At 38.6% G+C, this 25,713-nt stretch overlaps 1 protein-coding gene across 2 annotated transcripts in view; it reads left to right on the forward strand.

Moving 5' to 3' along the window:
* Window positions 1–23,047, forward strand: part of LOC133550821 (SERPINE1 mRNA-binding protein 1-like) — a 28,599-nt gene extending 5,552 nt beyond the window's left edge. The window contains exons 3-10 of one of the 2 annotated variants that reach the window (XR_009806382.1): window positions 8,019–8,156; window positions 8,233–8,304; window positions 12,003–12,077; window positions 12,279–12,456; window positions 18,390–18,455; window positions 18,539–18,724; window positions 21,650–21,854; window positions 21,940–23,047. Coding sequence is in view for 1 of the 2 variants with exons in the window: in XM_061896879.1 (XP_061752863.1) it covers window positions 8,019–8,156; window positions 8,233–8,304; window positions 12,003–12,077; window positions 12,279–12,456; window positions 18,390–18,455; window positions 18,539–18,724; window positions 21,650–21,709 (775 nt within the window). In the remaining variant the exon portion in view is untranslated. Of the gene's footprint in view, window positions 1–8,018; window positions 8,157–8,232; window positions 8,305–12,002; window positions 12,078–12,278; window positions 12,457–18,389; window positions 18,456–18,538; window positions 18,725–21,649 lie in introns of both variants that reach the window. The other variant, XM_061896879.1, reaches the window with a different exon arrangement.
* The last annotated feature ends 2,666 nt before the right edge of the window (window positions 23,048–25,713 follow it).

Here is a 25,713-nt window from a genome sequence, read left to right on the forward strand (position 1 = left end):
CACCACTATTAGGATGTACTTCTACTTTTTACAACACTTTATTGTGGTCTACACCACTATTAGGATGTACTTCTACTTTTACAACACTTTATTGTGGTCTACACCACTATTAGGATGTACTTCTACTTTTACAACACTTTATTGTGGTCCACACCACTATTAGGATGATGTACTTCTACTTTTTACAACACTTCCTTGTGGTCTACACCACTATTAGGATAAATGGATGATGTACTTCTACTTTTTACAACACTTTATTGTGGTCTACACCACTATTAGGATTTATTTTCTACAAACCCTGTTTCCATATGAGTTGGGAAATTGTGTTAGATGTAAATATAAACGGAATACAATGATTTGCAAATCCTTTTTTTTTTTTTAATAATAATTAACTCAGAATTTCATGGCTGCAACACGTGCCAAAGTAGTTGGGAAAGGGCATGTTCACCACTGTGTTACATCACCTTTTCTTTTAACAACACTCAATAAACGTTTGGGAACTGAGGAAACTAATTGTTGAAGCTCTGAAAGTGGAATTCTTTACCATTCTTCCTTGATGTACAGTTTAAGTTGTTCAACAGTTGTCCCGTTTTACGCATCATAATGCGCCACACATTTTCGATGGGAGACATGTCTGGACTGCAAGCGGGCCAGGAAAGTACACGCACTCTTTTACTACGAAGCCACGCTGTTCTGACACGTGGCTTGGCATTGTTTTGCTGAAATAAGCAGGGGCGTCCATGATAACGTTGCTTGGATGACAACATATGTTGCTCCAAAACCTGTATGGACCATTCAGCATTTAAGGTGCCTTCACAGATGTGTAAGTTACCCATGCCTTGGGCACTAATACACCCCCATACCATCACACATGCTGGCTTTTGAGCTTTGCGTCGATAACAGTCTGGGTGGTTATTTTGCTCTTTGTTCCAAAGGACACAACATCCACAGTTTCCAAATATAATTGGAAATGTGGACTCGTCAGACCACAGAACACTTTCCCACTTTGCATCAGTCCATCTTAGAGGATCTCGGGCACAGCGTTCCTCTGTGTTGTTGATAAATTCACTTTGCATAGTAGTTTTAACTTGCACTTACAGATGTAGCGACCAACTGTAGTTACTGACAGTAGTTTTATGAAGTGTTCCTGAACCCATGTGGTGATATCCTTTACACACCAATGTCGGTTTTTGATGGAGTACCGCCTGAGGGCTCAAAGGTCCGTAATATCATTGCTTAAGTGCGGTGATTTCTCCAGTACTCTGAACCTTTTGATGATTTTACAGACCGTAGATGGTAAAATCCCTAAATTCCTTGCAATAGCTCCTTGAGAAATGTTGTTCTAAAACTGTTCGACAATTTGCTTACAAATTGGTGACCCTCACCCCATCCTTGTTTGTGAATTACTTAGCATTTCATAGAAGCAGCTTTAATACCCAATCATGGCACCCACCTGTTCCCAATTAGCCTGCACACCTGTGGGATGTTCCAAATAAGTGTTTGATGAGCCTTCCTCAACTTTATCAGTATTTATTGCCACCTTTCCTGACTTCTTTGTCACGTGTTGCTGGCATCAAATTTTAAAGTTAATGATTATTTGCACAAAAAAATTTTTTATGAGTTTGAACATCAAATATGTTGTCTTTGTAGCATATTCAACTGAATATGGCTTGAAAAGGATTTGCAAATCATTGTATTCCGTTTATATTTACATCTAACACAATTTCCCAACTCTTATGGAAAAAGGGTTTGTACTTTTTAGAACACTTCCTCGTGGTCTACACCACTATTAGGATTTACTTCCACTTTTAGAACACTTCCCTGTGGTCTACACCAGGGTTTTTAACCCTTTTTGAGCCAAGGCACATGTTTTTGCGTTGAGAAAATGCGGAGGCACACCACCAACAGAAATCATTAAATTACGAAACCCGGTTAACAGTAAAAAGTCGTTGTAGAAATTGTTGGATATGACTTTAAAGGCCTACTGAAATGAGATGTTCTTATTCAAACGGGGATAGCAGGTCCATTCTATGTGTCATACTTGATAATTTCGCGATATTGCCATATTTTTGCTGAAAGGATTTAGTAGAGAACATCCACGATAAAGTTTGCTACTTTTGGTCGCTATTAAAAAAGCCTTGCCTGTACCGGAAGTATCAGACGATGTGCGCGTGACGTCACGGGTTGTGGAGCTCCTCGCACCTGAACATTGTTTACAATCATGGCTACCAGAAGCGAGAGCGATTCGGACCGAGAAAGCGACGATTTCCCCATTAATTTGAGCGAGGATGAAAGATTCGTTGATGAGGAAATTTAGAGTGAAGCACTAGAAAGGAAAAAAAAAAAGGCGACCGCAGTGGGAGCGATTCAGATGTTATTAGACACATTTACTAGGATAATTCTGGAAAATCCCTTATCTGCTTATTGTGTTACTAGTGTTTTAGTGAGATTATAAAGTCATACCTGAAAGTCGGAGGGCTGCGGTGACCGCCAATGTCTCTAAGGGAAGCCATATGGAGGAGCCAAGAAAGTCACAGCTGCTGCAGGAGGACGCAAACTCCGCTCAAGTCTCCGGTAAGAGCCGACTTAATATCACAATTTTCTCATCCAAAAACTTGCTGGTTGACATGTGGTAGAGAACCATGTTCGCTTGACAGCTCTGTTCCATAATAAAGCTTCACATCAATCAAAGAAACACCGGCTGTGTTTGTGTTGCCAAAGGCAGCTGCAATCCACCGCTTTCCACCAACAGCATTCTTCTTTGACGTCTCCATTATTAATTGAACAAATTGCAAAAGATTCAGCAACACAGATGTCCAAAATACTGTGTAATTATGCGATGAAAAGAGACGACTTTTAGCCGTGTGTGGTGCTGGGCTAATATGTCCCCTCCAACCAATAACCTCACAAACTTGCGTCATCATTCTGCGACGTTTTCAACAGGATACGTCGCAGGAAATTTAAAATTGCAATTTAGTAAAAGTAAAAAGGTATTAGCATGTGTTGCAATGTTAATATTTCATCATTGATATATAAACTATCAGACTGCGTGGTCGCTAGTAGTGGCTTTCAGTAGGCCTTTAAGATTTACTTCCACTTTTAGAAGACTTCCTTGTGGTCTACACCAATATCATGATTTATTTCTACTTTTTATAAGACTTCCTTGTGGTCTACACCAGTGTTTTTCAACCTTTTTTGAGCCAAGGCACATTTTTTTGCGTTGAAAAAATGCGGAGGACCACCACCAACAGAAATCGTTAAAAAGCTAAACTCTGTTAACTGTAAAAAAGTCGTTGTCACAATTGTTGGATATGACTTTAAAGCAGGGGTCGGGAACCTTTTTGGCTGAGAGAGCCAAGAATCCAAATATTTCAAAATGTATTTCCGTAAGAGCCATATCATTTTTTTTTCAACACTGAACGCAACTAAACGCGTGCATTTTTAAGTAAGACCACCATTACTAGAGTATAATAGGTCTTGTATTCTTTGTAATAACGTTGATATTCTGAAACTAACTGTGGAGGGGCGTGGCCTGCGGGCCTGCAGCAAAGCTGGGTGTGCCAGGTCCGGCCTCGAAATCAGTGACAGGTGCGTAGATGGCCCACTTGGGCCTTGTTATCTAATCACCTGTCGCTCTGTTATAAGCAGCAGCTGGGAGGAGAGACAGGGTTGGAGCTGGAGCCAGAGCGCGAGCGAGAACGAAAGAGAAAAACACAATTGCTGGAAAGAAACTGAGAGACTTATTGAAAAATAAATAAAATATCGTAACCCTGAAAAAGGCTTTCATGTCGGTGTTTGGTGGTCTGAAAAACCCCCAGGAGGGCAAGTCCGGAAAAAACTATGATAAATAAATCATGCAATTTCTTGAACAAGTGCGGTAGAAAAAAGGATGGATGGATTCAAATGCATGAGCATGTTTTAATATTTTGAACATTATTTTTAACATTTTGATTACAAGTGGAATTAGTCATTACTTATCGTGTTAAGCAGTGTCAGCTCAGATTTATCCAAGGGCCACATCTGGCTCTAGAGCCATAGGTTCCCTACCCCTGCTTTAAAGCATAACCAAGCATGCATCACTACAGCTCTTGTCTCAAAGTAGGTGTACTGTCACCACCTGTCACATCACTCCCTGACTTATTTGGACTTTTTTGCTGTTTTCCTGTGTGTAGTGTTTTGGTTATTGTCTTGCGCTCCTATTTTGGTGGCTTTTTCTCTTTTTGGGGTATTTTCCTGTAGCAGTTTCATGTCTTCCTTTGAGCGATATTCCCCGCAGCTACTTTGTTTTAGTAAATAGGAATATTTCAGTTGTTTTTATCCTTCTTTCTGAGGACATTGTTGATTGTCAAGTCATGTTCAGATGTACTTTGTCGTTTTGCTCCACAGTAAGTCTTTGCTGTCGTCCAGCATTCTGTTTTTGTATACTTTGCAGCCAGTTCAGTTTTAGTTTGGTTCTGCATAGCCTTCCCTAAGCTTCAATGCCTTTTTCTTCTTTTTGGTTCAAGCATTAGACACCTTTTTACCTGCACCCTGCCTCCCGCTGTTTCCGTCATCTACAAAGCTATTAGCACCGGACTGCCACCTACTGATATGGAAGAGTATTACACGGTTAGTCTGCCGAGCTCTAGACAACACTGACATTCAACAACAACACATCATTTGCAGACTATAATTACTGGTTTGCAAAAAATATTTTCAACCCCTGTGACTGCATCACAGTGGTTGAAAAACACTGGTCTACACCCAAGAAATATTTTTCGCAAATCAATAATTATAATCCGCAAATGTGCCGCTGCTTAGTGTCTGTGTTGTGTAGAACTGGGCAGGGTAACCACGTAATACTCCATGTCAGCAGGTGGTAGCAGATAGTTAATTGCTTTGTAAAAAAAGTCGAAATGTGTCGGGTGAGACGAGTACGGTTTGTTGTGATCCCAATATGCAGACCACAGCGTACAGGTAAAAAAGGTATGTAACGCTCAAACCAAAAATGAACAAAAGGGGAAGGAAAAGGTACACAAAACAAAAGTAAAACTGAACTGGCTACCAAGTAAACAGAGACAGAATGCTGGACGACAGCAAAAACTTACGGCGTCCGCAAAGTAAATCCGCACGTGGCGTGAAAATCAACAATGTCCACATAAAGAAAGGTAGCGACAACGTAAATAGCCTTGCTTGCTAACACAAAGCAGGTGCGGGGGAATAGCGCTCAAAGGAAGACATGAAACTGCTACAGGAAGTCACCAACAAAACAGGATAAAGCCACCAAAATAACAGCGCTAGACAATAACTAAAGTACAGGAAAACAAACACCAACAAACTCAAAATAAGGCTCGACGACCTTCTATTTTACTGTTTTAATTGAGGGCTTCACGGTGGCAGAGGGGTTAGTGCGTCTGCCTCACAATACGAAGTTCCTGCAGTCCTGGGTTCAAATCCAGGCTCGGGATCTTTCTGTGTGGAGTTTGCATGTTCTCCCCGTGAATGCGTGGGTTCCCTCCGGGTACTCCGGCTTCCTCCCACTTCCAAAGACATGCACCTGGGGATAGGTTGATTGGCAACACTAAATTGGCCCTAGTGTGTGAATGTGAGTGTGAATGTTGTCTGTCTATCTGTGTTGGCCCTGCGATGAGGTGGCGACTTGTCCAGGGTGTACCCTGCCTTCCGCCCGATTGTAGCTGAGATAGGCGCCAGCGCCCCCCGCGACCCCGAAAGGGAATAAGCGGTAGAAAATGGAAAATGGACCTTGTGGTGTATAATTTTTTTAATGTTTTCTGCTGGTCTGCAGCTGTATTCTTTAATAAAATAAAAAACGTGCCTTGCCTCAAAAAAGGTTGAAAAACTCTGGTCTACACCACTATTAGGATTTACTTCTACTTTAAAGGCCTACTGAAAGCCACTACTAGCGACCACGCAGTCTGATAGTTTATATATCAATTATGAAATCTAAACATTGCAACACATGCCAATACGGCCTTTTTAGTTTTACTAAATTGCTATTTTAAATTTCGCGCCGAAATATCCTGCTGAAACGTCTCGGTATGATGACGCATGTGTGTGTGACGTCACACATTGTACAGGACATTTTGTTCCAGCTATAAGTCGTCGTTTTCATCGCATAATTCCACGGTGTTCTGGACATCTGTGTTGCAGAATCTTTTGCAATTTGTTCAATGCACAATGGAGACATCAAAGAAGAAAGCTGTAGGCGGGAAGCGGTGTATTGCGGGCGCCTTTAGCAACACAAACACAGCCGGTGTTTCCTTGTTTACATTCCCAAAAGATGACGGTGAAGCTTTACTATGGAACAGAGCGGTCAAGATTGGACCACACACATAAAGTACAGTGTATTATGCAGCGATCATTTCGAAAGATCGTGTTTCGAAAAGGGTCCCTTGCGAAGGGCAGAGATGGGCATCGCCTTCACTCGTCGACTGGTGCTGAATAAAGGTGCGGGGCCGACCTTCAGGTTGTACCTGTACGACCATATAATCTTACTAAAACACTAGTAACACAATAAGCAGATAAGGCATTTCCCAGAATTATCCTATTAAATTTGTCTAACATCTGAATCGCTCCGACTGTATAGTCTTTTTTTTTTTTTTTTTATAGTCCTTCACTCTCACTTTCCTCATCCACGAATCTTTCATCCTCGCTCAAATTAATGGGGAAATCGTCCCTTTCTCGGTTCGAATCGCTCTCTCTGCTGGTGGCCATGATTGTAAACAATGTTCAGATGTGAGGAGCTCCACAACCCGTGACATCACGCGCACATCGTCTGCTACTTCCGGTACAGGCAAGGCTTTTTTTTATCAGCAGCAAAAGTTGCGAACTTTATCGTGGATGTTCTCTACTAAATCCTTAAGTATGACACATAGAATGGACCTGCTATCCCCGTTTGAATATGAACATCTCATTTCAGTAGGCCTTTAAGAACACTTCCTTGTGGTCTACATACACCAACCCTTTTTGAGCCGAGGCACATTATTTATCTTTAAAAAAATACCACCACTAGCAGAAAAGGTTTAGAAAAAATGAAACTCCACCAGGTTTTCATGCTTTATTTTGAGTTTGTTGTTGCTTTAGTTCTTGTCTCGCGCAGTTATTTTGGTGACGCTTCCTGTTTTGTTGGTGGTTTTCCTGTAGCAGCTTCACGCCTTCCTTTGAGTGCTAATGCCTGACCTGCTTTCTATTGGCCCAGAAGACTGTTTCAGTTGTGCGTGCCCGCAACTTGAGGGTTCCAGGTTCAAGTCCCACTTTCGCCATCCTCGTCACATCCACCCACACCGGTTTAAATGTAACTTAGATATTGGCTTTCACTATGTAAAGCGCTTCGAGTCACTAGAAAAAAGTGCTACATAAATATCATTCACTTCACTTCCTTCTTTGTGGGGACATTGTTGATTGCCATGTCAATCAATCAATCAATGGGATGCCCTAAATCACAAGTGTCTCAAAGGGCTGCAAACTTTTACTTTGTGCTTTTTTTGCTGTTGTTAAATATTGAAGGGTGTGTTCTTGTAACCTGCTGGGTCGTCAATGTAACGCTTTATTGACGTTTTCATTTTGAAATGATTGCACAACATCAATCAATCAATGTGATGCCCTAAATCACAAGTGTCTCAAAGGGCTGCAAACTTTTACTTTTGTTTGTGCTTTTTTTACTGTTGTTAAATATTGAAGGCTGTGTTCTTTAACCTGCTGGGTCGTCAATGTAACGCTTTATTGACGTTTTTATTTTGGAATGATTGCGCAACATTTTCACAGCTTTCGTCTTCTTTGGGCCCTTTTGCTCTTTTTCTCCTTTGAGCCGAGTGCAGTGCTACATACATCTCCGTCGGTGCTTGATTGGAGCAGTTTTGTGAAGACATTGGCTTTTATAATGTTTATTGAACATTATAAATCTATTAATATTTTAATCTATCACATATTTTCCTTAACTGATGATTATTTGCAGTCCTGAAAAAACTACTGTCTCCAAGTGCGAGATTTGAGCTCCTCTTGTCGCTCCTGCTCCTCAGGCCTTCTGGCGAGCGGCCTCCAAGAGGACGCGGCGGCCGAGGTGGTCGCGGCGGACGAGGGCGGGGCATGGGAAGAGGTGACGGCTTCGACTCCCGCGGCAAACGAGACTTTGACCGACACAGCAGCGGTGACAAATCGTGAGTGTGTGTGTGTGGTGTCTTTGGCTCACAGAGAGAGAGTGTGTCACTTAACCGGTGTTGTGGTTGGCTCCAGGAATCCTAGAAATGAGGAGAAGCGCGGCGGCAGCGGCTCACACAACTGGGGCAACGTGAAAGAGGAAGCCAGGTGAGAAGGATCCCGCACCATTATGACTGCAAACATACACCAGAAGTGTAACTCCACCATACTGGTCCATATCAACCATCAGTCAAATGTTTTACCACCTATTTATGGTTTCAAATGTACCTTTCCTCTGGTTCTAATCCCCTCAGAGAGTAAATATCATGTCAACACAACTGTAAAATCACTTGAAAATAACCTTATAAAGCAGGCCTGGGCCATTATTTTGACTCAGAGGCCAAATTTAGAGGAAAAAAAGTGCCTGGGGACTAGGAACACTAATACAAAATCTCACAATAATGTCTGATTGAAAGCTAAAAACGTTTCAGGTTCAAACACCAAACTATTAAACAAGACAATAAGAAGGAATCAAGCCGAGTCAGAGGTGAATTTTGCTAATGAGGAGAGACGTATTGGGCTGCACACTCAGTTACAGTTTTTCCCTACGCTCTAAGGTACAGTCCCACTGGCTCCTCTATTTATGCGGGAGGTCCCTGGTTTAACATCACTGAGGCTGCTTCTTCAGAATGAAAATGTACTTACACCCGTGATTTCGCCCGGTCTCTGTTTTGTCTGCGTTGAGAGACTCTGTCTGTCGTTGACTGTCAGCAGGCAGGGTCTGGAAACAAACGGCTGACACGAGACAACTCACAAAGCAAGATTACAAGTTGTGCCTTTGCATAGATAGAAAAGTAGAACTTCAGCACAATTGATAATAACTACAGTAACGGCCCTTAAGCATAAGAGTTGTGTGATGACTTATACATAATTATTTCAACAAAACGTTATGACAGACCGCCTTAAAAAGGGAATATAATATTACAGTTTTTACTGACTGAAACACCTAGAATGTAGATGAAAATAAAGAATGTTACAATATTAACTATGAAGGATAAAACCCTGAATATTGACCACATATGAACGTCACACCCCGACTCCATCCACATATTTTACAAGCGAATCAACAAAAATGCAACAAACACAGCAAAATATTAACATGAAGGGTAAAAAAAACAAAAAACATCTACTATCTGATATATGTGATATATCACTAAGCTTTACAACTTTGTCATAGAAATCTCCTTCCACGTCTGTCTCTGACACCCACATTTTACACGCTGGAAACACTGCTTGGTGCCTCGTCTGACTTAGATGACCGTAGTAACTAATTAGATGACCGTAGTAACTAAGTAGATGACCATAGTAACTAAGTAGATGACCTTAGTAATAATAAAATAATAATGAAAAAAATCAGCCTCCCCCCATAGTAACTCATGCAAAACACAGATTCCAACAAGTGAAATACTCTGTGTAGTTGAAGACGACAGCTACACTTTCCATCTTAAAGATCTAAAAAAAAATGTTGGAAATGTTCGGCTTCACTACACACGGCGTCACAATGTAAACAAATGCCATGGGTGGATCTACACCTGACATCCACTGTAATGATACCAGGTACAAGAGCGTATCTAGTCGATTCCACTATGATTACATCCATATTTCTAGCCTCACAAAACCTTTTTCCTTTTTTTAAAATGCATATTATGTTTATAAAGTCAGTAAATATGTCCCTGGACACATGAGGACTTTGAATATGACCAATGTATGATCCTGTATCGGATCCATACCTAAATGTATGGTATCATCCAAAGCTAATGTCAAATATCAAAGAAGTTATGACACCCCTTCTTAACTGTCTATGTGACGTCAAGGCTTGGTTAGCCCAGAATTTTTTAATAATGAATGAGGGAAAAACGGAAATTTTAGTTTTTGGTCCGGCCCTCACTGACTTGGGACCATTACAAAATGATGTGCGTCCCAAAGTCACCAGCCTTGGCGTCACTATAGACAGCCATTTTAAACTAGACAAACAAGTCAATGGCGTTTTAAAATCGTGTTTTTATCACCTTCGTCTTTTAGTAAAGGTTAAACCCTTTTTATCTTTTAACCTTTTTGAACAAGTCGTGCATGCTTTTATTTCAAGTGGCCTGGACTACTGCCATGCACTTTATGCTGGCATTAGCCAAAAAGCTCTCTCCCGGTTGCAGTTAGTCCAGAACGCGGCAGCAGGACTTTTAACAGGGGCCAGGAAACGCCAGCATAGAACCCCAATTCTTCAGAGTTTGCACTGGCTCCCTGTTCATTTTAGAATTGATTTCAAAACATTGCTGTTTGTTTTTAAATCTTTACATGGACTGGCACCTCAATATATCTCGGACCTCATCCAAATTTACATTCCTGCGCGCGCTCTGAGGTCCGAGAGCCAGTTCTAGCTCGTAGTGCCCAAGACCAGACTTAAGACCAGGGGAGACAGGGCTTTCTCTGTGGTCGGCCCTAAGCTCTGGAACACTCTGCCCCTCCATGTTCAAACTGCTTCCACAGTGGAGTGTTTTAAGTCTCGTCTTAAGACCCACTTTTATTCTTTGGCTTTTAACACTACGTGAGTTGTGTGCTCCTCTGTTCTCTGTTGTACTCTGTGTTTTTTATACACTTTGATTTCTATTTTACTGTTTTAATTGAGGGCTTCACGGTGGCAGAGGGGTTAGTGCGTCTGCCTCACAATACGAAGTTCCTGCAGTCCTGGGTTCAAATCCAGGCTCGGGATCTTTCTGTGTGGAGTTTGCATGTTCTCCCCGTGAATGCGTGGGTTCCCTCCGGGTACTCCGGCTTCCTCCCACTTCCAAAGACATGCACCTGGGGATAGGTTGATTGGCAACACTAAATTGGCCCTAGTGTGTGAATGTGAGTGTGAATGTTGTCCGTCTATCTGTGTTGGCCTTGCGAGGAGTTGGCGACTTGTCCAGGGTGTACCCCGCCTTCCGCCCGATTGTAGCTGAGATAGGCGCCAGCGCCCCCCGCGACCCTTAAAAGGGAATAAGCGGTAGAAAATGGATGGATGTTTTAATTGATTTTACCCTTTAAAGTAGTTTTTAATCATATTTGTTTTTATTGGTTTTATATTTATTTCTTTTTTGTTTTTATTCAGTCATTGGTGGAGCATAATATATATATGTATATACTTTTTTTTAAATTTAATTTTATTTATTTATTTTTTTTTTACAATTGTTTTTAACATGGCTGTGCAGCACTTTGGAAACGTTATTGTTGTTTAAATGTGCTATATAAATAAAGTGGATTGGATTGGATTGAAGACCAGAATAAGTTATGACATTTGAACAGAAGTGTAGATAGAACATGTTAAAAGAGAAAATAAGCAGATATTAACAGTAAATGAACAAGTGGATTAATAATGCATTTTTACAGTTTGTCCCTTGTAATGTGTAGTAAATAATAGGTGTATAAATGACACAATATGTTACCGCAGACTAATTAGGAGTCTTTGTTTACTTCCTACTAAAAGACAAGTTGTCTAGTATATTCAACATTTTATTTAAGGACTAAATTGCAGTAATGTGCCCTAAGATGTTTTGTTCAAATAATGACATTTGTGTGGTCCTTTTTATTTAAAAAAGTATGTAAAACATACAAAACATTGGTATGGGGACAGCCCTCCTCTGAACTCGTTAGTGTTGTTAGGGTACCTGTGAGTGTGGTGGTGCTGCGTGCTGATTGGTCAACAGTGACTTGGATGCAGTGTAAGAGTGTTTGTGATTGGTGCCTTGCTATGATTCTACACCCTGCTGACAGTGAAATGCCACGGATGCCGGTGTAGTGTGGTATATAAGAGATGTTTGTGTCTTCAGTGAGGCTGAGCAGGCTCCTGCTGTTGAGGCCACCCCCGAAGGAGAGGAGGCTGCACCTGCCGGCTCTGAGAACAAGTAAGTGTGCACTTCCTGTCCAGCCAGAGAAGCTCAGGGTGTTTGATTGACGTTCCCCACGTTGTAGTGGTCCTAAATCGTAAAGGGGTCTCTCCCACTACTGCTGTCTTGTGTACTTCCGGCCGCCAAGGTTAGGGAGCATGTAGAAAACCTCCGCGGTTTGACGCGTCCGTGGCCTAACCCGCCGTGTCGGCTCCGCAGGGAGAACGAGGTGGAGGAGGTGAAGAGCGAGGGCCCCCGGGAGATGACGCTGGACGAATGGAAGGCCATGCAGGACAAGGAGCGCACCAAGGTGGAGTTCAACATCCGCAAGCCCAACGAGGGCGCCGACAGCCAGTGGAAGAAAGGATACGTGCTGCACAAGTCCAAGAGTGAGGATGTGAGTACGGACACACTGTTAACTACAAATAGGATTGGTTGTAAGTTGATGAGTCATGCTTGAAGGAAATAAGACAAGATACATGTGTAAGACTTAGTTAAAGTGGGTGTAGTTGGGGCGGCATAGCTCGGTTGGTAGAGTGGCCGTGCCAGCAATTTGAGGGTTGCAGGTTCGATTCCCGCTTGTGCCATCCTAGTTACTGCCGTTGTGTCCTTGGGCAAGACACTTTACCCACCTGCTCCCCGTGCCACCCACACTGGTTTAAATGTAACTTAGGTATTGGGTGTCACTATGTAAAGCACTTTGAGTCACTTGAGAAAAGCGCTATATAAAATATAATTCACAATTCACTAGTTGAATGCATGCATGCAAAGTATTCCAAACTGTGTCATGATCGCCTAATGCACGATATTTAACTGCACTTTTTAATTTGGTCAATTGTGTAAGACAAGAACACTTAATTATTATTTTTTTTATGCATTCTAACTCTTAACACCCCTAATATATATGTATTTGCATTCTGAAGAAATGGCCATTGTTGAGTTGAAAAAAAGCTAACTCCTCTCATTATGTTAAAAGAGAAAATAAGCAGATATTAACAGTAAATGAACAAGTACATTAATAATGCATTTTTACAGTTTGTCCCTCAGAATGTGTACCCAATAATATAAATGACACAATATGTTACTGCAGACTTATTAGGAGTCTTTGTTTGTTTACTTACCGTATTTTCCGCGCTATAAGCCGCCCTGTGTTATAAGCCGCACCTTTAATGAATGACATATTTTAAAACTTTGTAAACCTATTAGCCGCACTGGGTCATAAGCCGCGCCTACGCTGCGCTAAATGGAATGTCAAAAAAACAGTCAGATAGGTCAGTCAAACTTTAATAATACAAACCAGTGTGCAAATGTGCAATTACAACAATAGTAACACTCAAAATATAATGTGCAAATGTGCAATCACAATAGTAACGCTCAAAATATAATGTGCAAATGTGCAATCACAATAGTAACACTCAAAATATTGCAGAGCAATAGCAACATCAATAACTCAACGTTGCTCGAACGTTAAGGTCACAGCACACAAAATAAACATTTAAAACTCACTTTCAGAAGTTATTCCTCATCAATAAATCCCTCGAATTCTTCTTCTTCGGTGTCTGAATTAAAAAGTTGGGCGAATACGGCATCCAAAATGGCGGGCTCCGTCTCGTCGAAGTCATCAGAGTCAGTGTCGCTGTTGTTGTCCGGCAGTTCCATGAATCCTGCCTTCCGGAAAGCTCGGACCACAGTTGAGACCGATATATCTGCCCAGGCATTTACAATCCACTGGCAGATGTTGGCGTATGTCGTCCGGCGCTGTCTCCCTGTTTTAGTGAAGGTGTGTTCGCCTTCGGTCATCCATTGTTCCCACACCGTTCGCAGTCGAGCCTTGAATGCCCTGTTGACACCAATATCCAGTGGTTGGAGTTCTTTGGTTAATCCACCCGGAATGACGGCGAGTGTTGTATTAGTGGGTTTTACTTGTTTCTTGACACCATCTGTGATGTGGGCACGCATGGAGTCGTAAATCAACAGGGACGGAGCTGCGTGAAAAAAGCCACCCGGTCTCTTCACGTAAACTTCTTTCAACCACTCGCTCATCTTTTCTTCATCCATCCATCCCTTCGAGTTAGCTTTTATGATGACGCCGGCTGGAAAGTTTTCTTTTGGCAAGGTCTTCCTTTTAAATATCACCATGGGTGGAAGTTTCTGCCCATTAGCATGGCAAGCTAGAACCACAGTGAAGGACGACTTCTCATTCCCTGTGGTGCGAATATTTACCGTGCGTGCTCCCATTTTATCCACAGTGCGGTTCACAGGAATATCAAAAGTCAGTGGAACCTCGTCAATGTTGATAATGTGCTCTGGCCGGATCTTTTTTTCAGCTATCTTGTTTTTACAGTATGCGCGGAAAGTAGCCAGCTTTTCTTTAAAGTCTTTTGGCAGTTGCTGTGAAATAGTAGTCCGTGTGCGGATGGAGAGATCGCGTCTTTTCATGAAGCGGAAACACCAAGAAGCACCACCTTTAAAATCATCCAAGTGAAGTTCGCTTGCTAGCGCTGTTGCCTTCATTGGAATAGTGATGGTACTGACACTTCTGCTTGCTGCTCTCTGCTCAACAACCCACTGTTCGAGTTTGTCCTCCAACTGTTGCCATCTTGCTTTGTTCCCTCGGAAACTCTGTGTTGTCTTCTTTACTTGGCGCAGGTTGTTGCTTCCTCCACCTACGCACCATTGACTCATTTATGTCGAATTCTCTCGCTGCTGCTCTATTTCCGTGTTCTTCTGCGTGACTTATTGCCTTGAGTTTGAATTCTGCGTTGTACGCGTGTCTCTTAATAGGCGCCATTTTGTGGTCGTCTTTACAGAAACACACAAATGAAATGATTCGAATTAGCCGCGCGCTTCTTCTTCTACGGGGGCGGGTGCTTACCTTGGCGGTTGCGTACCGTAGAAGAAGAAGCGCTTCCTCTTTCCAGGTGGGCGGGTGCTTACCTTGGCGGTTGCTTACCATAGAGGAAGAAGCGCTTCCTCTTCTACGGGGAAAAAAGATGGCGGCTGTTTACCGTAGTCGCGAGACCTAAACTTTATGAAAATAAATATTTATATTAATACATATATAAGGCGCACCGGGTTATAAGCCGCACTGTCAGCTTTTGAGAAAATTTGTGGTTTTTAGGTGCGGCTTATAGCGCGGAAAATACGGTACTACTATTACGTGGCGCAGTGGAAGAGTGGCCGTGCGCAACCCCAGGGTCCCTGGTTCAATTCCCACCTAGTACCAACCTCGTCACGTCCGTTGTGTCCTGAGCAAGACACTTCACCCTTGCTCCTGATGGGTGCTGGTTGGCGCCTTGCATGGCAGCTCCCTCCATCAGTGTGTGAATGTGTGTGTGAATGGGTAAATGTGGAATTAGTGTCAAAGCGCTTTGAGTACCTTGAAGGTAGAAAAGCGCTAAACAAGTACAACCCATTTATTTATTTATTTATTTATTTACTACTGAAAGACAAGTTGTCTTGTATGTTCAACATTTTATTGAAGGACTAAATGACAATAATAAACTATGTACACTAACATTTTTGTTACAGTAAAGCCATTTTGGCCTGTCCCCTCTATTTGGAAAAGTATGGAAATAGATTTTGGTAGCTAAATATTGGTAAGGGGCCAACCTTAGTCACTCTCGGGCAAAACGCTGAGATGAGGTGTGCAGTGTACCGGGGCCAGGGATTGTGAGTGATAAGCCTTTAAAGCATGGGTGTCAAACACTGGCCACGTCATTTCATTTGGCCCTTGAGGCAATATCAAATTAACATTAGAGCTGAGCCGCCGGTATTAGACTCAGACTTAGACAAACTTTAATGATCCACAAGGGAAATTGTTCAACACAGTAGCTTAGTTACAATGATGGAGAGTTTAAAGGACAATGCAGGTATAAATAGACTAGGTATAGCAATGTAAAATATAACATATCTGCGAATATATACTTATCATGTGTACAGTATATTATATATACGGATATAACATGTCTATAATATATAGAGCAGGGGTGCCCATTACGTCGATCGCGATCGACTGGTCGATCTCAGAGGGTGTGTCAGTCGATCTCAAGCCAGGCATTAAAAAATAGACATAAAAATGAGCAATCATCAATCATACCAAGACTTCACTTCCGTCAGTTGTTTGACATTCTCGGCACCCGAGGATCTTGTGAGATGACGCTGGCTGCTGCAAGCTCATATTTAAGAAAAAAATCACTAACAGGGCGGACGCAGAGAAACACATTTTATTTCTAGAGACTCCGTACCTACTGTCAAAACTATAAAGACCGACTGCACAGTTCCTGTCTTCACCATAAAAGACCTGTTTCATCCTGCCTGTGCTAACAAAATAAGAGTCTCAGAAAGCTAGCGTGCACAAGCTAGCAAGCTCCGGAGTTTGATGCCAATGTATTTCTCCCCCGCCCTCAGCGACCGCTTTCTCACTTGCTTGCCCACCCGCACAGTCACTGACGTCACTCACCTGCTGCCAGACATTAAAGGGCCACACACATATGCTACTTTCATAACAAAGTGTTTAAAAAACAGTATGCAAGTTGGACAAATGAGATGCCAAATCCAACCACTTTCATGTGGTATTGGACAGAAAGGAGGACTTTTTTTTTTCCTCCATTTGAAAATGCGGACGTTATCAGCACCACTGTCTAATTCCAATCAATGCAAGTCATCAGAATCAGGTAATACACCAACTTATATTCTTGTCTTCATGAAAGAAAGGAATCTATGTGTGTTAAACATGCTTGTATTATCATTAAACACCATTAACTTGTTAACAAAAATGTCTCTTTCATAAATAAATACATATAAATTATAAATAGGAATGAGGTAGATCTCCTCGACTTGGTCAATTGAAAAGTAGCTCACCTGCAGAAAAAGTGTGAGTGCCCCTGATATAGACATTATACAGTGGCGGTGCTGATGTAACACCGCTAACACTCATACTAACCAACCCTCTTGATTTTCCAGGGAGACTTGCAAATTTCAGTGCCCCACCAGTAAATCTCCCAGGGCAACCATTCCCCCAAATATCTCCCGATTTCCACCCGGAGGACAATATCGGGGGCGTGCCTTATCGGCACTGCCTCTAGCGTCCTCTACAACCTGTCGTCACATCCACTTTTCCGACATATAATCAGCATATATGTGGCTTTTACACACACAGGTGAATGCAAGCATATTTGGTCAACAGCCATACAGGTCACACTGAGGGTGGCCGTATGCTCAACTTTAACACTGTTACAAATATGCGCCACACTGTGAACCCACACCAAACAAGAATGACAACCCCATTTTGGGAGAACATCCGCACCGTAACACAACATAAAGCCAACAGAACAATTACCCAGAATCCCTTTGCAGCACTAACTCTTCCCGGACGCTACTATATACCGCTCCCAACCCCGCCCACCTCGTTGTAATTTTATTTTTAAATTTATTAGCCTGTGGAAAAAGTTAATGTTTAAATTGTATATAATATACAATTGATACGTTTGTTTTTTGAAAGTTGATTTTGCACTATTAAGTTATATAAGGGTTGCTTGTTCCATATTCAGTGTTAAAGTAAATAATTGTAGCAAACTGAGCAATAATGAAGGTTTTATTCATGCACTTTATCTCGCTACTTCAAGACTTGAATGTTTGATTCATTCATTCATTGTTATTTTGTTTTCAAATGCATTATTAGCCTGTGGAAAAAGTTTATTTGGATTTTTACCTCAGAAGGCTGCAAATAGAAAAGAGGCAATACATTTTTTATTTACGTTTTATTTAATATGCCATTGATATTTTTAAATTATTTTTATTAGAAACTGGATTTTGCATGTCACTTTGAAGTTATATAAGCCTTTCTTGTTCAATAGTCAATGTAAAACTTGTTTGGGTCCCTATTAAAAGGTAAATTTGTTCAACCTTTGCCCGCGGCTTTGTTTAATTTTACATTTCGGCCCAGTCTGTATTTTGAGTTTGACACACTTGCTCTAAAGGTAGGTTGGATTGGTGCTGGAGAGGAAGGCATTTATAAAATGATTATTATCCGAACATCTTTCCATTATTACTCCTTCAGTTGAGAAAGAATGATGTCCTTACAACAATGTGATGTGTGTCATGTCCAGAAAGAATGATGTCCTCACAACAATGTGATGTGTGTCATGTCCAGAAAGAATGATGTCCTCACAACAATGTGATGTGTGTCATGTCCAGAAAGAATGATGTCCTCACAACAATGTGATGTGTGTCATGTCCAGAAAGAATGATGTCTTTACAACAATGTGATGTGTGTCATGTCCAGAAAGAATGATGTCTTTACAACAATGTGATGTGTGTCATGTCCAGAGGCCCGTGGGAGCTCTGATAGACGCCACAGAGACGGAAGTAGAAGCTCCACCTCTCTTCCACAAGGTGCCTGCAGCCTCACCTTTTCAAAGTCCATCACTTCATCCCAGGAATGTTAAAGCGTGTCAACCTCTCCCCCGCCCCCCTAGGGCAACCTGGACGAGTCCGCCGACCACCACTTCCGCAAACCGGCCAATGACATCACGTCCCAGCTGGAGATCAACTTCGGAGACCTGGGCCGCCCGGGCCGTGGACGCGGGGGCTCCCGTGGGGGGAGGGGAGGCCGCGGCGGGGGCGGCAGCAGGCCGGCGCGTGGCGGCGGGCGCTCTGAAAAGGTAGCGGCCCACACAAAGGTGCAAATGTGCTCACACCAGTGGAATGACAAACGCAGTGGTGTGGAAAAGCTGCTGTGGGACACCCGGAGGCCCACCCTGCTTGTGCCGTTTATAGAAATAGTCTCATTTCAAAATCATTACTACTTCATTCTAGTTGTGTGCAAACAACTATTCATGTTATTGCTTGTAAGGAATTGTTTTACATACTAGCCAATTATTTTACATAACAATTAACATATTAGTCAATTATTTTACATAAAAACTGACATATTAGACAATTGTTTTAAAAAACTGACATAACATTAGTCAATTATATTTAAAAAATAACTGACACATTAACCAATTTTACATAATTGACATATTAGTCAATTATTTGACATAAGGGACATATTAGTCAATTATTTGACATAATAAGGGACACATTGTTCACTTATTTGACATAAGTGACATATTAGTCAATTATTTGACATAAGGGACATATTAGTCAATTATTTGACATAATAAGGGACATATTAGTCAATTATTTGACGTAATAAGGGACATAGTCAATTATTTGACATAATATGGGACATATTGGTCACTTATTTGACATAAGTGACATAGTCAATTATTTGACATAATAAGGGACATATTAGTCAATTATTTGACATAAGTGACATAGTCAATTATTTGACATAATAAGGGACATATTAGTCACTTATTTGACATAAGGGACTTATTAGTCAATTATTGACATAATAAGGGACATATTAGTCAATTATTTGACATAAGGGACATATTGGTCACCTATTTGACATAAGGGACATATTAGTCAATTATTTGACATAAGGGACATATTGATCACCTATTTGACATAAGGGACATATTAGTCAATTATTTGAGATAATAAGGGACATATTAGTCAATTATTTGACATAAGGGACTTATTAGTCAATTATTGACATAATAAGGGACATAGTCAATTATTTGACATAAGGGACATATTGATCACCTATTTGACATAATAAGGGACATATTAGTCAATTATTTGACATAATAAGGGACATATTAGTCAATTATTTGACATAATAAGGGACATATTAGTCAATTATTTGACATAATAAGGGACATATTAGTCAATTATTTGACATAAGGGACATATTAGTCAATTATTTGACATAAGGGACATATTGGTCACTTATTTGACATAATAAGGGACATATTAGTAAATTATTTGACATAAGGGACATATTGGTCACTCATTTGACATAAGTGACATATTAGTCAATTATTTGACATAAGGGACATATTAGTCAATTATTTGACATAATAAGGGACATATTGGTCACTTATTTGACATAAGTGACATAGTCAATTATTTGAAATAAGCGACATATTAGTCAATTATTTGACATAAGGGACATATTAATCAATTATTTGACATAATATGGGACATATTATTCAATTATTTGACATAAGTGACATAGTCAATTATTTGACATAATAAGGGACATAGTCAATTATTTGACATAAGGGACATATTGATCACCTATTTGACATAAGGGACATATTAGTCAATTATTTGAGATAATAAGGGACATATTAGTCAATTATTTGACATAAGGGACTTATTAGTCAATTATTGACATAATAAGGGACATAGTCAATTATTTGACATAAGGGACATATTGATCACCTATTTGACATAATAAGGGACATATTAGTCAATTATTTGACATAATAAGGGACATATTAGTCAATTATTTGACATAATAAGGGACATATTAGTCAATTATTTGACATAATAAGGGACATATTAGTCAATTATTTGACATAAGGGACATATTAGTCAATTATTTGACATAAGGGACATATTGGTCACTTATTTGACATAATAAGGGACATATTAGTAAATTATTTGACATAAGGGACATATTGGTCACTCATTTGACATAAGTGACATATTAGTCAATTATTTGACATAAGGGACATATTAGTCAATTATTTGACATAAGGGACATATTAATCAATTATTTGACATAATATGGGACATATTATTCAATTATTTGACATAAGTGACATAGTCAATTATTTGACATAATAAGGGACATAGTCAATTATTTGACATAAGGGACATATTGATCACCTATTTGACATAAGGGACATATTAGTCAATTATTTGAGATAATAAGGGACATATTAGTCAATTATTTGACATAAGGGACTTATTAGTCAATTATTGACATAATAAGGGACATAGTCAATTATTTGACATAAGGGACATATTGATCACCTATTTGACATAATAAGGGACATATTAGTCAATTATTTGACATAATAAGGGACATATTAGTCAATTATTTGACATAATAAGGGACATATTAGTCAATTATTTGACATAATAAGGGACATATTAGTCAATTATTTGACATAAGGGACATATTAGTCAATTATTTGACATAAGGGACATATTGGTCACTTATTTGACATAATAAGGGACATATTAGTAAATTATTTGACATAAGGGACATATTGGTCACTCATTTGACATAAGTGACATATTAGTCAATTATTTGACATAAGGGACATATTAGTCAATTATTTGACATAATAAGGGACATATTGGTCACTTATTTGACATAAGTGACATAGTCAATTATTTGAAATAAGCGACATATTAGTCAATTATTTGACATAAGGGACATATTAATCAATTATTTGACATAATATGGGACATATTATTCAATTATTTGACATAAGTGACATAGTCAATTATTTGACATAATAAGGGACATAGTCAATTATTTGACATAAGGGACATATTAGTCAATTATTTGACATAATAAGGGACATATTAGTCAATTATTTGACATAATGAGTGACATAATGTGATTTGTGGACTCAGCAAAAAGCGATCTTGACTGCATCTCCATGTTGTTCCACCAGGTGGGCGGCGTGTCCGTCCCCAACGTGGACGACCCCGAGGCCTTCCCTGCCCTGGCCTAAACCCCCCCCCGCCCCTCCTTCACGAGGCCTGTGCATGCGTTCTACTTTGTCCAATATTCCAGAACATCCCACAAAAAGAAAGATTTTTCCCCGACAGAAGCCAGGACTCATCCCAAAAGCGACAAAGACTCACATTTGACCTGAGGTGGGGAAGGACTTCTTGTTACTGACCTTTTTTTTTCTATTTTGGACCATGGAAGCAGGGATGTTTTCATTGTGCTGCTTTTCAGTTTCAGGCCAATCTCTTCCTACAGCTCAGTATTACGGCGCCCGGGAAGCTTCTCGCTAGCACCACACTACATATGGAAGATGTTTTTGACCATGATTATGTTTGAGAGGCACACGGCGCCATCCTACTTCAAACACACACAAAAGCTTGGTATTTTTCTGCTTGTTGTGCAGTGAAAGTAAACGCCTCTTTTCATTTTTTTTTTTTTTTTTTGGGAGGGTTGGGGGGGGGTTTAGTTTGCCTTTTTTGGTGGACCAGTGGTTTTAGTAATGCTTTGTATTCCCTGATGGAGGTCTGCGGGGTGTGTATCTTTAGGCTGGTCCTTTTAACGCTAACAGACTACTTCTGGACCACTGAAGACATGTGTTGAGAGAGAGTGTGTGTGCGTGTGTGTGTGTGTGTGTGTGTGTGTGTGTGTGTGTGTGTGTGTGTGTGTTAGAAGACTGTCTGCTAAACACTCCCAAGTGGCAGATGAAGTAATTGAAAGCATTTTTTGAGATGTACTTGTGGCATATCCCGTGTAAGGTCCAGCACATCTCAAAGATCATCCTGCTCCACAGTCATTTCTCATATTTGCTGTGTCTTTTTTTGTATTTTTTGCAGCATAAGGTGTTTTAAAAAAAAAAAAAAAAAAAAAAAAAACATCTGCCAACGGAGCAATGGAGAGCTACGGAATCCAGTTTTAATGAAGCCGGGAGTCGACTGTAGCAAAGTTAAGTACCAAGTTACAAGTACAAAGTTAAGAGTACTTTTTAAAGCTTTAAAAAGGTGCAGATTTTCCTCCTCGGGTCGTTGGAGGCCCCTGATGATAAAACTCTGCAAACATCCCTGTTCTAATAAATTTGCTTTAGAGGTGTTCCGTGTACTCTCGAATGGTCAAAAGTCCTCGATGCAGTAAGAGAAGACTTCCTGCTGTGTTGTTATATATTAAAGGTCAAATATGACACTACTTTTAGACTTCTCATTTTAAACTGCAATAAGAACGCACAATCTCTTGAAGTAAACATTTCAAGAAGTTGTATTATTAAAGTGTGTGTTACTGATGTGGCGTGTTAAGCAGGTTCAAAAACATGTAAAAGATTAAACAGCATTATTATAAAACTACACAAGTATGTTTATTTTCATATATATTTATTGTATTGTATATTATATGTATATGTGTGTGTGTGTATATATATATACATCCAAATTAGTGTATGTAGTGACTTGATTAAATTTAGGATAAATACATGAGTAAAAAAATGTGTTTTTCTTAATTTACTGATACCCTATTTTTATTTTATTTTAGTTGTTGTACTAAAATGTTATAAGGTTGATAAGTAGATGCAGGTTAAAATTATTTACATACAATGAAAACATGTAAAAGATTAAAAAGCGTCAAACTATAGGTTTTTATTTTCATATATATGGAATTTACTTTCAATAAAAACGTGCAAAAGATTAAAAAAACTATATATGTATGTTTATTTACATATATATCGTATTGTATATATATAAAATAAATCCAAAATACTGTATGTAGTGACTTCATTAAATTTAGAATAAATGCTTGAGTAAAGAACGGTGAAAAAAAATGTTTTATTTTTTTTATTTACTGATATTTTATTTTAGTTTTTGTACTAAAATGTTAAGTTTGATAAGTAGATGCAGGTTAAAGTTATTTACATACAATGAAAACATGTAAAAGATTAAAAAGCGTCAAACTTTTTATTTTCATATATATGGAATTTACTTTCAATAAAAACGTGCAAAAGATTAAACAAACTATCATTAAAAACTATATATGTATGTTTATACTGATATTTTATTTTAGTTTTTGTACTAAAATGTTAAGTTTGATAAGTAGATGCAGGTTAAATAAATGTATGTACAATGAAAACGTAAAAGATTAAACAGAGCATTGTTGTAAAAGTATATGTATGTTTATTTTCATATATAAATCAATCAATGATTATTTATATAGCCCTAAATCACTAGTGTCTCAAAGGGCTGCACAAACCACAACAACATCCTCGGTAGAGCCCATGTATTGTTGTATATATATATGTATATATGAAATAAATCCAAAATACTGTATGTAGTGACTTCATTAAATTTAGAATAAATGCATGAATAAAAAACGGTGAAAAAAAATGTTTTTATTTACTGATATCGTATTTTATTTTAGTTCAGTTTTTGTACTTAAATGTTATAAGGTTGATAAGTAGATGCAGGTTAAAATCATTAAACTACAATAAAATCATGTAAAAGATTAAAAAGCGTCATAAAACTATATGTATGTTTAATTTCATATATATTTAATTCACTTAAAATAAAAACATGCAAAAGATTAAACAGCATCATTATAAAACTATTTACGGTATGTATGTCTATTTACGTATATATTTATTGTATTGTTGTATGTATGTGTGTATATATATATATGTATGTATATATTTATATATATATAAAATCCAAAATACTGTATGTAGTGACTTCATTAAATTTAGAATAAATTCATTAATAAAAAACGGTGAAAAAAAAATGTGTTTTTCTTCATTTAGTGATACCTTATTTTTATTTAATTTTAGTTTTTGTACTAAAATGTTATGAGGTTAAGTAGATGCAGGTTCAAATCATTTACATACAATAAAATTGTGTAAAAGATTAAACAGCATCTGTGTAAAACTATGTATGTTTATTTTCATATATATGTATTTATTGTATTGTTGTATATTATATATAAAATAAATCTAAAATACTGAATGTAGTGATTTGATTAAATTTAGAATAAATACATGAGTAAAAAATGGTGGAAAAAAGTTTTTATTTACTGATATTTTAGTTTAGTTTTTGTACTAAATTGTTATAACGTTGATAAATAGATGCAGGTTAAATCTTTTAAATACAATAAAAACATGTAAAAGATTAAATAGCATCATTATAAAACTATATATGTATGTTTATTTACATATTTAATTTTTTTATATTGTATATAAAATAAATTTAAAAAATTATGTACTGACTTAATCAAATTTAGAATAAATTCATGAGTAAGATGCGGTGAAAAAAGTTTTTTGTATTTATTTTTATTGTATTGTTTGTTCTAAAATGTTATCACATTGATAAACAGATGCATATTAAAATCATTTACATACAATAAAACAATTTTAAAGATTAAAAAGCATCATTATAAAACTAGATTTATGTGTATCTACATATATTTATTATATTTTTGTATAATATGTATATATATATATATATATAAATCCAAAATACTGTATGTACTGACTTAATTAAATTTAGAATAAATTAATAAAAATCGATCCCAAAAAGGACAAGCGGTAGAAATGGATGGATGGAGTAAAAAGTGGTGAAATTGTTTGTTTTTATTTACTGATATTGTATTTTCTTATTTTCCTATCTGTATTAAAATGTTTTAACGTTGCTGAATGATAAATTAAAAAAAAAAATAAACAGGATAATCCATTTTGTCTAACATTGACAAATGTTTTGTCAATTCGCATTTTTGGTAGAAATCATTCCCGTCCTACCATTTCCGGTTTCGTCAGCGACCACCGCCAGCCTCAACTAGAGAAGAGTAAACACCGACATCCTCTTTTGAAAAGTAAATACTGTACAAATACATATTCAATTAAACATAGTCTTATTTAAAGAAATTGCATTTTTAATTTGTTTTCGTAGTATAAAGTTGCTCCCTGAACCCTCGAAATAAAATCAAAGATGAAAGTCCATCAAGTCTTTAGTCGATTCACATGTTGGCAAGATGACTCCT

The sequence above is a fragment of the Nerophis ophidion genome, linkage group LG04 (assembly GCF_033978795.1).
Source record: "Nerophis ophidion isolate RoL-2023_Sa linkage group LG04, RoL_Noph_v1.0, whole genome shotgun sequence".
NCBI lineage: Eukaryota > Metazoa > Chordata > Actinopteri > Syngnathiformes > Syngnathidae > Nerophis > Nerophis ophidion.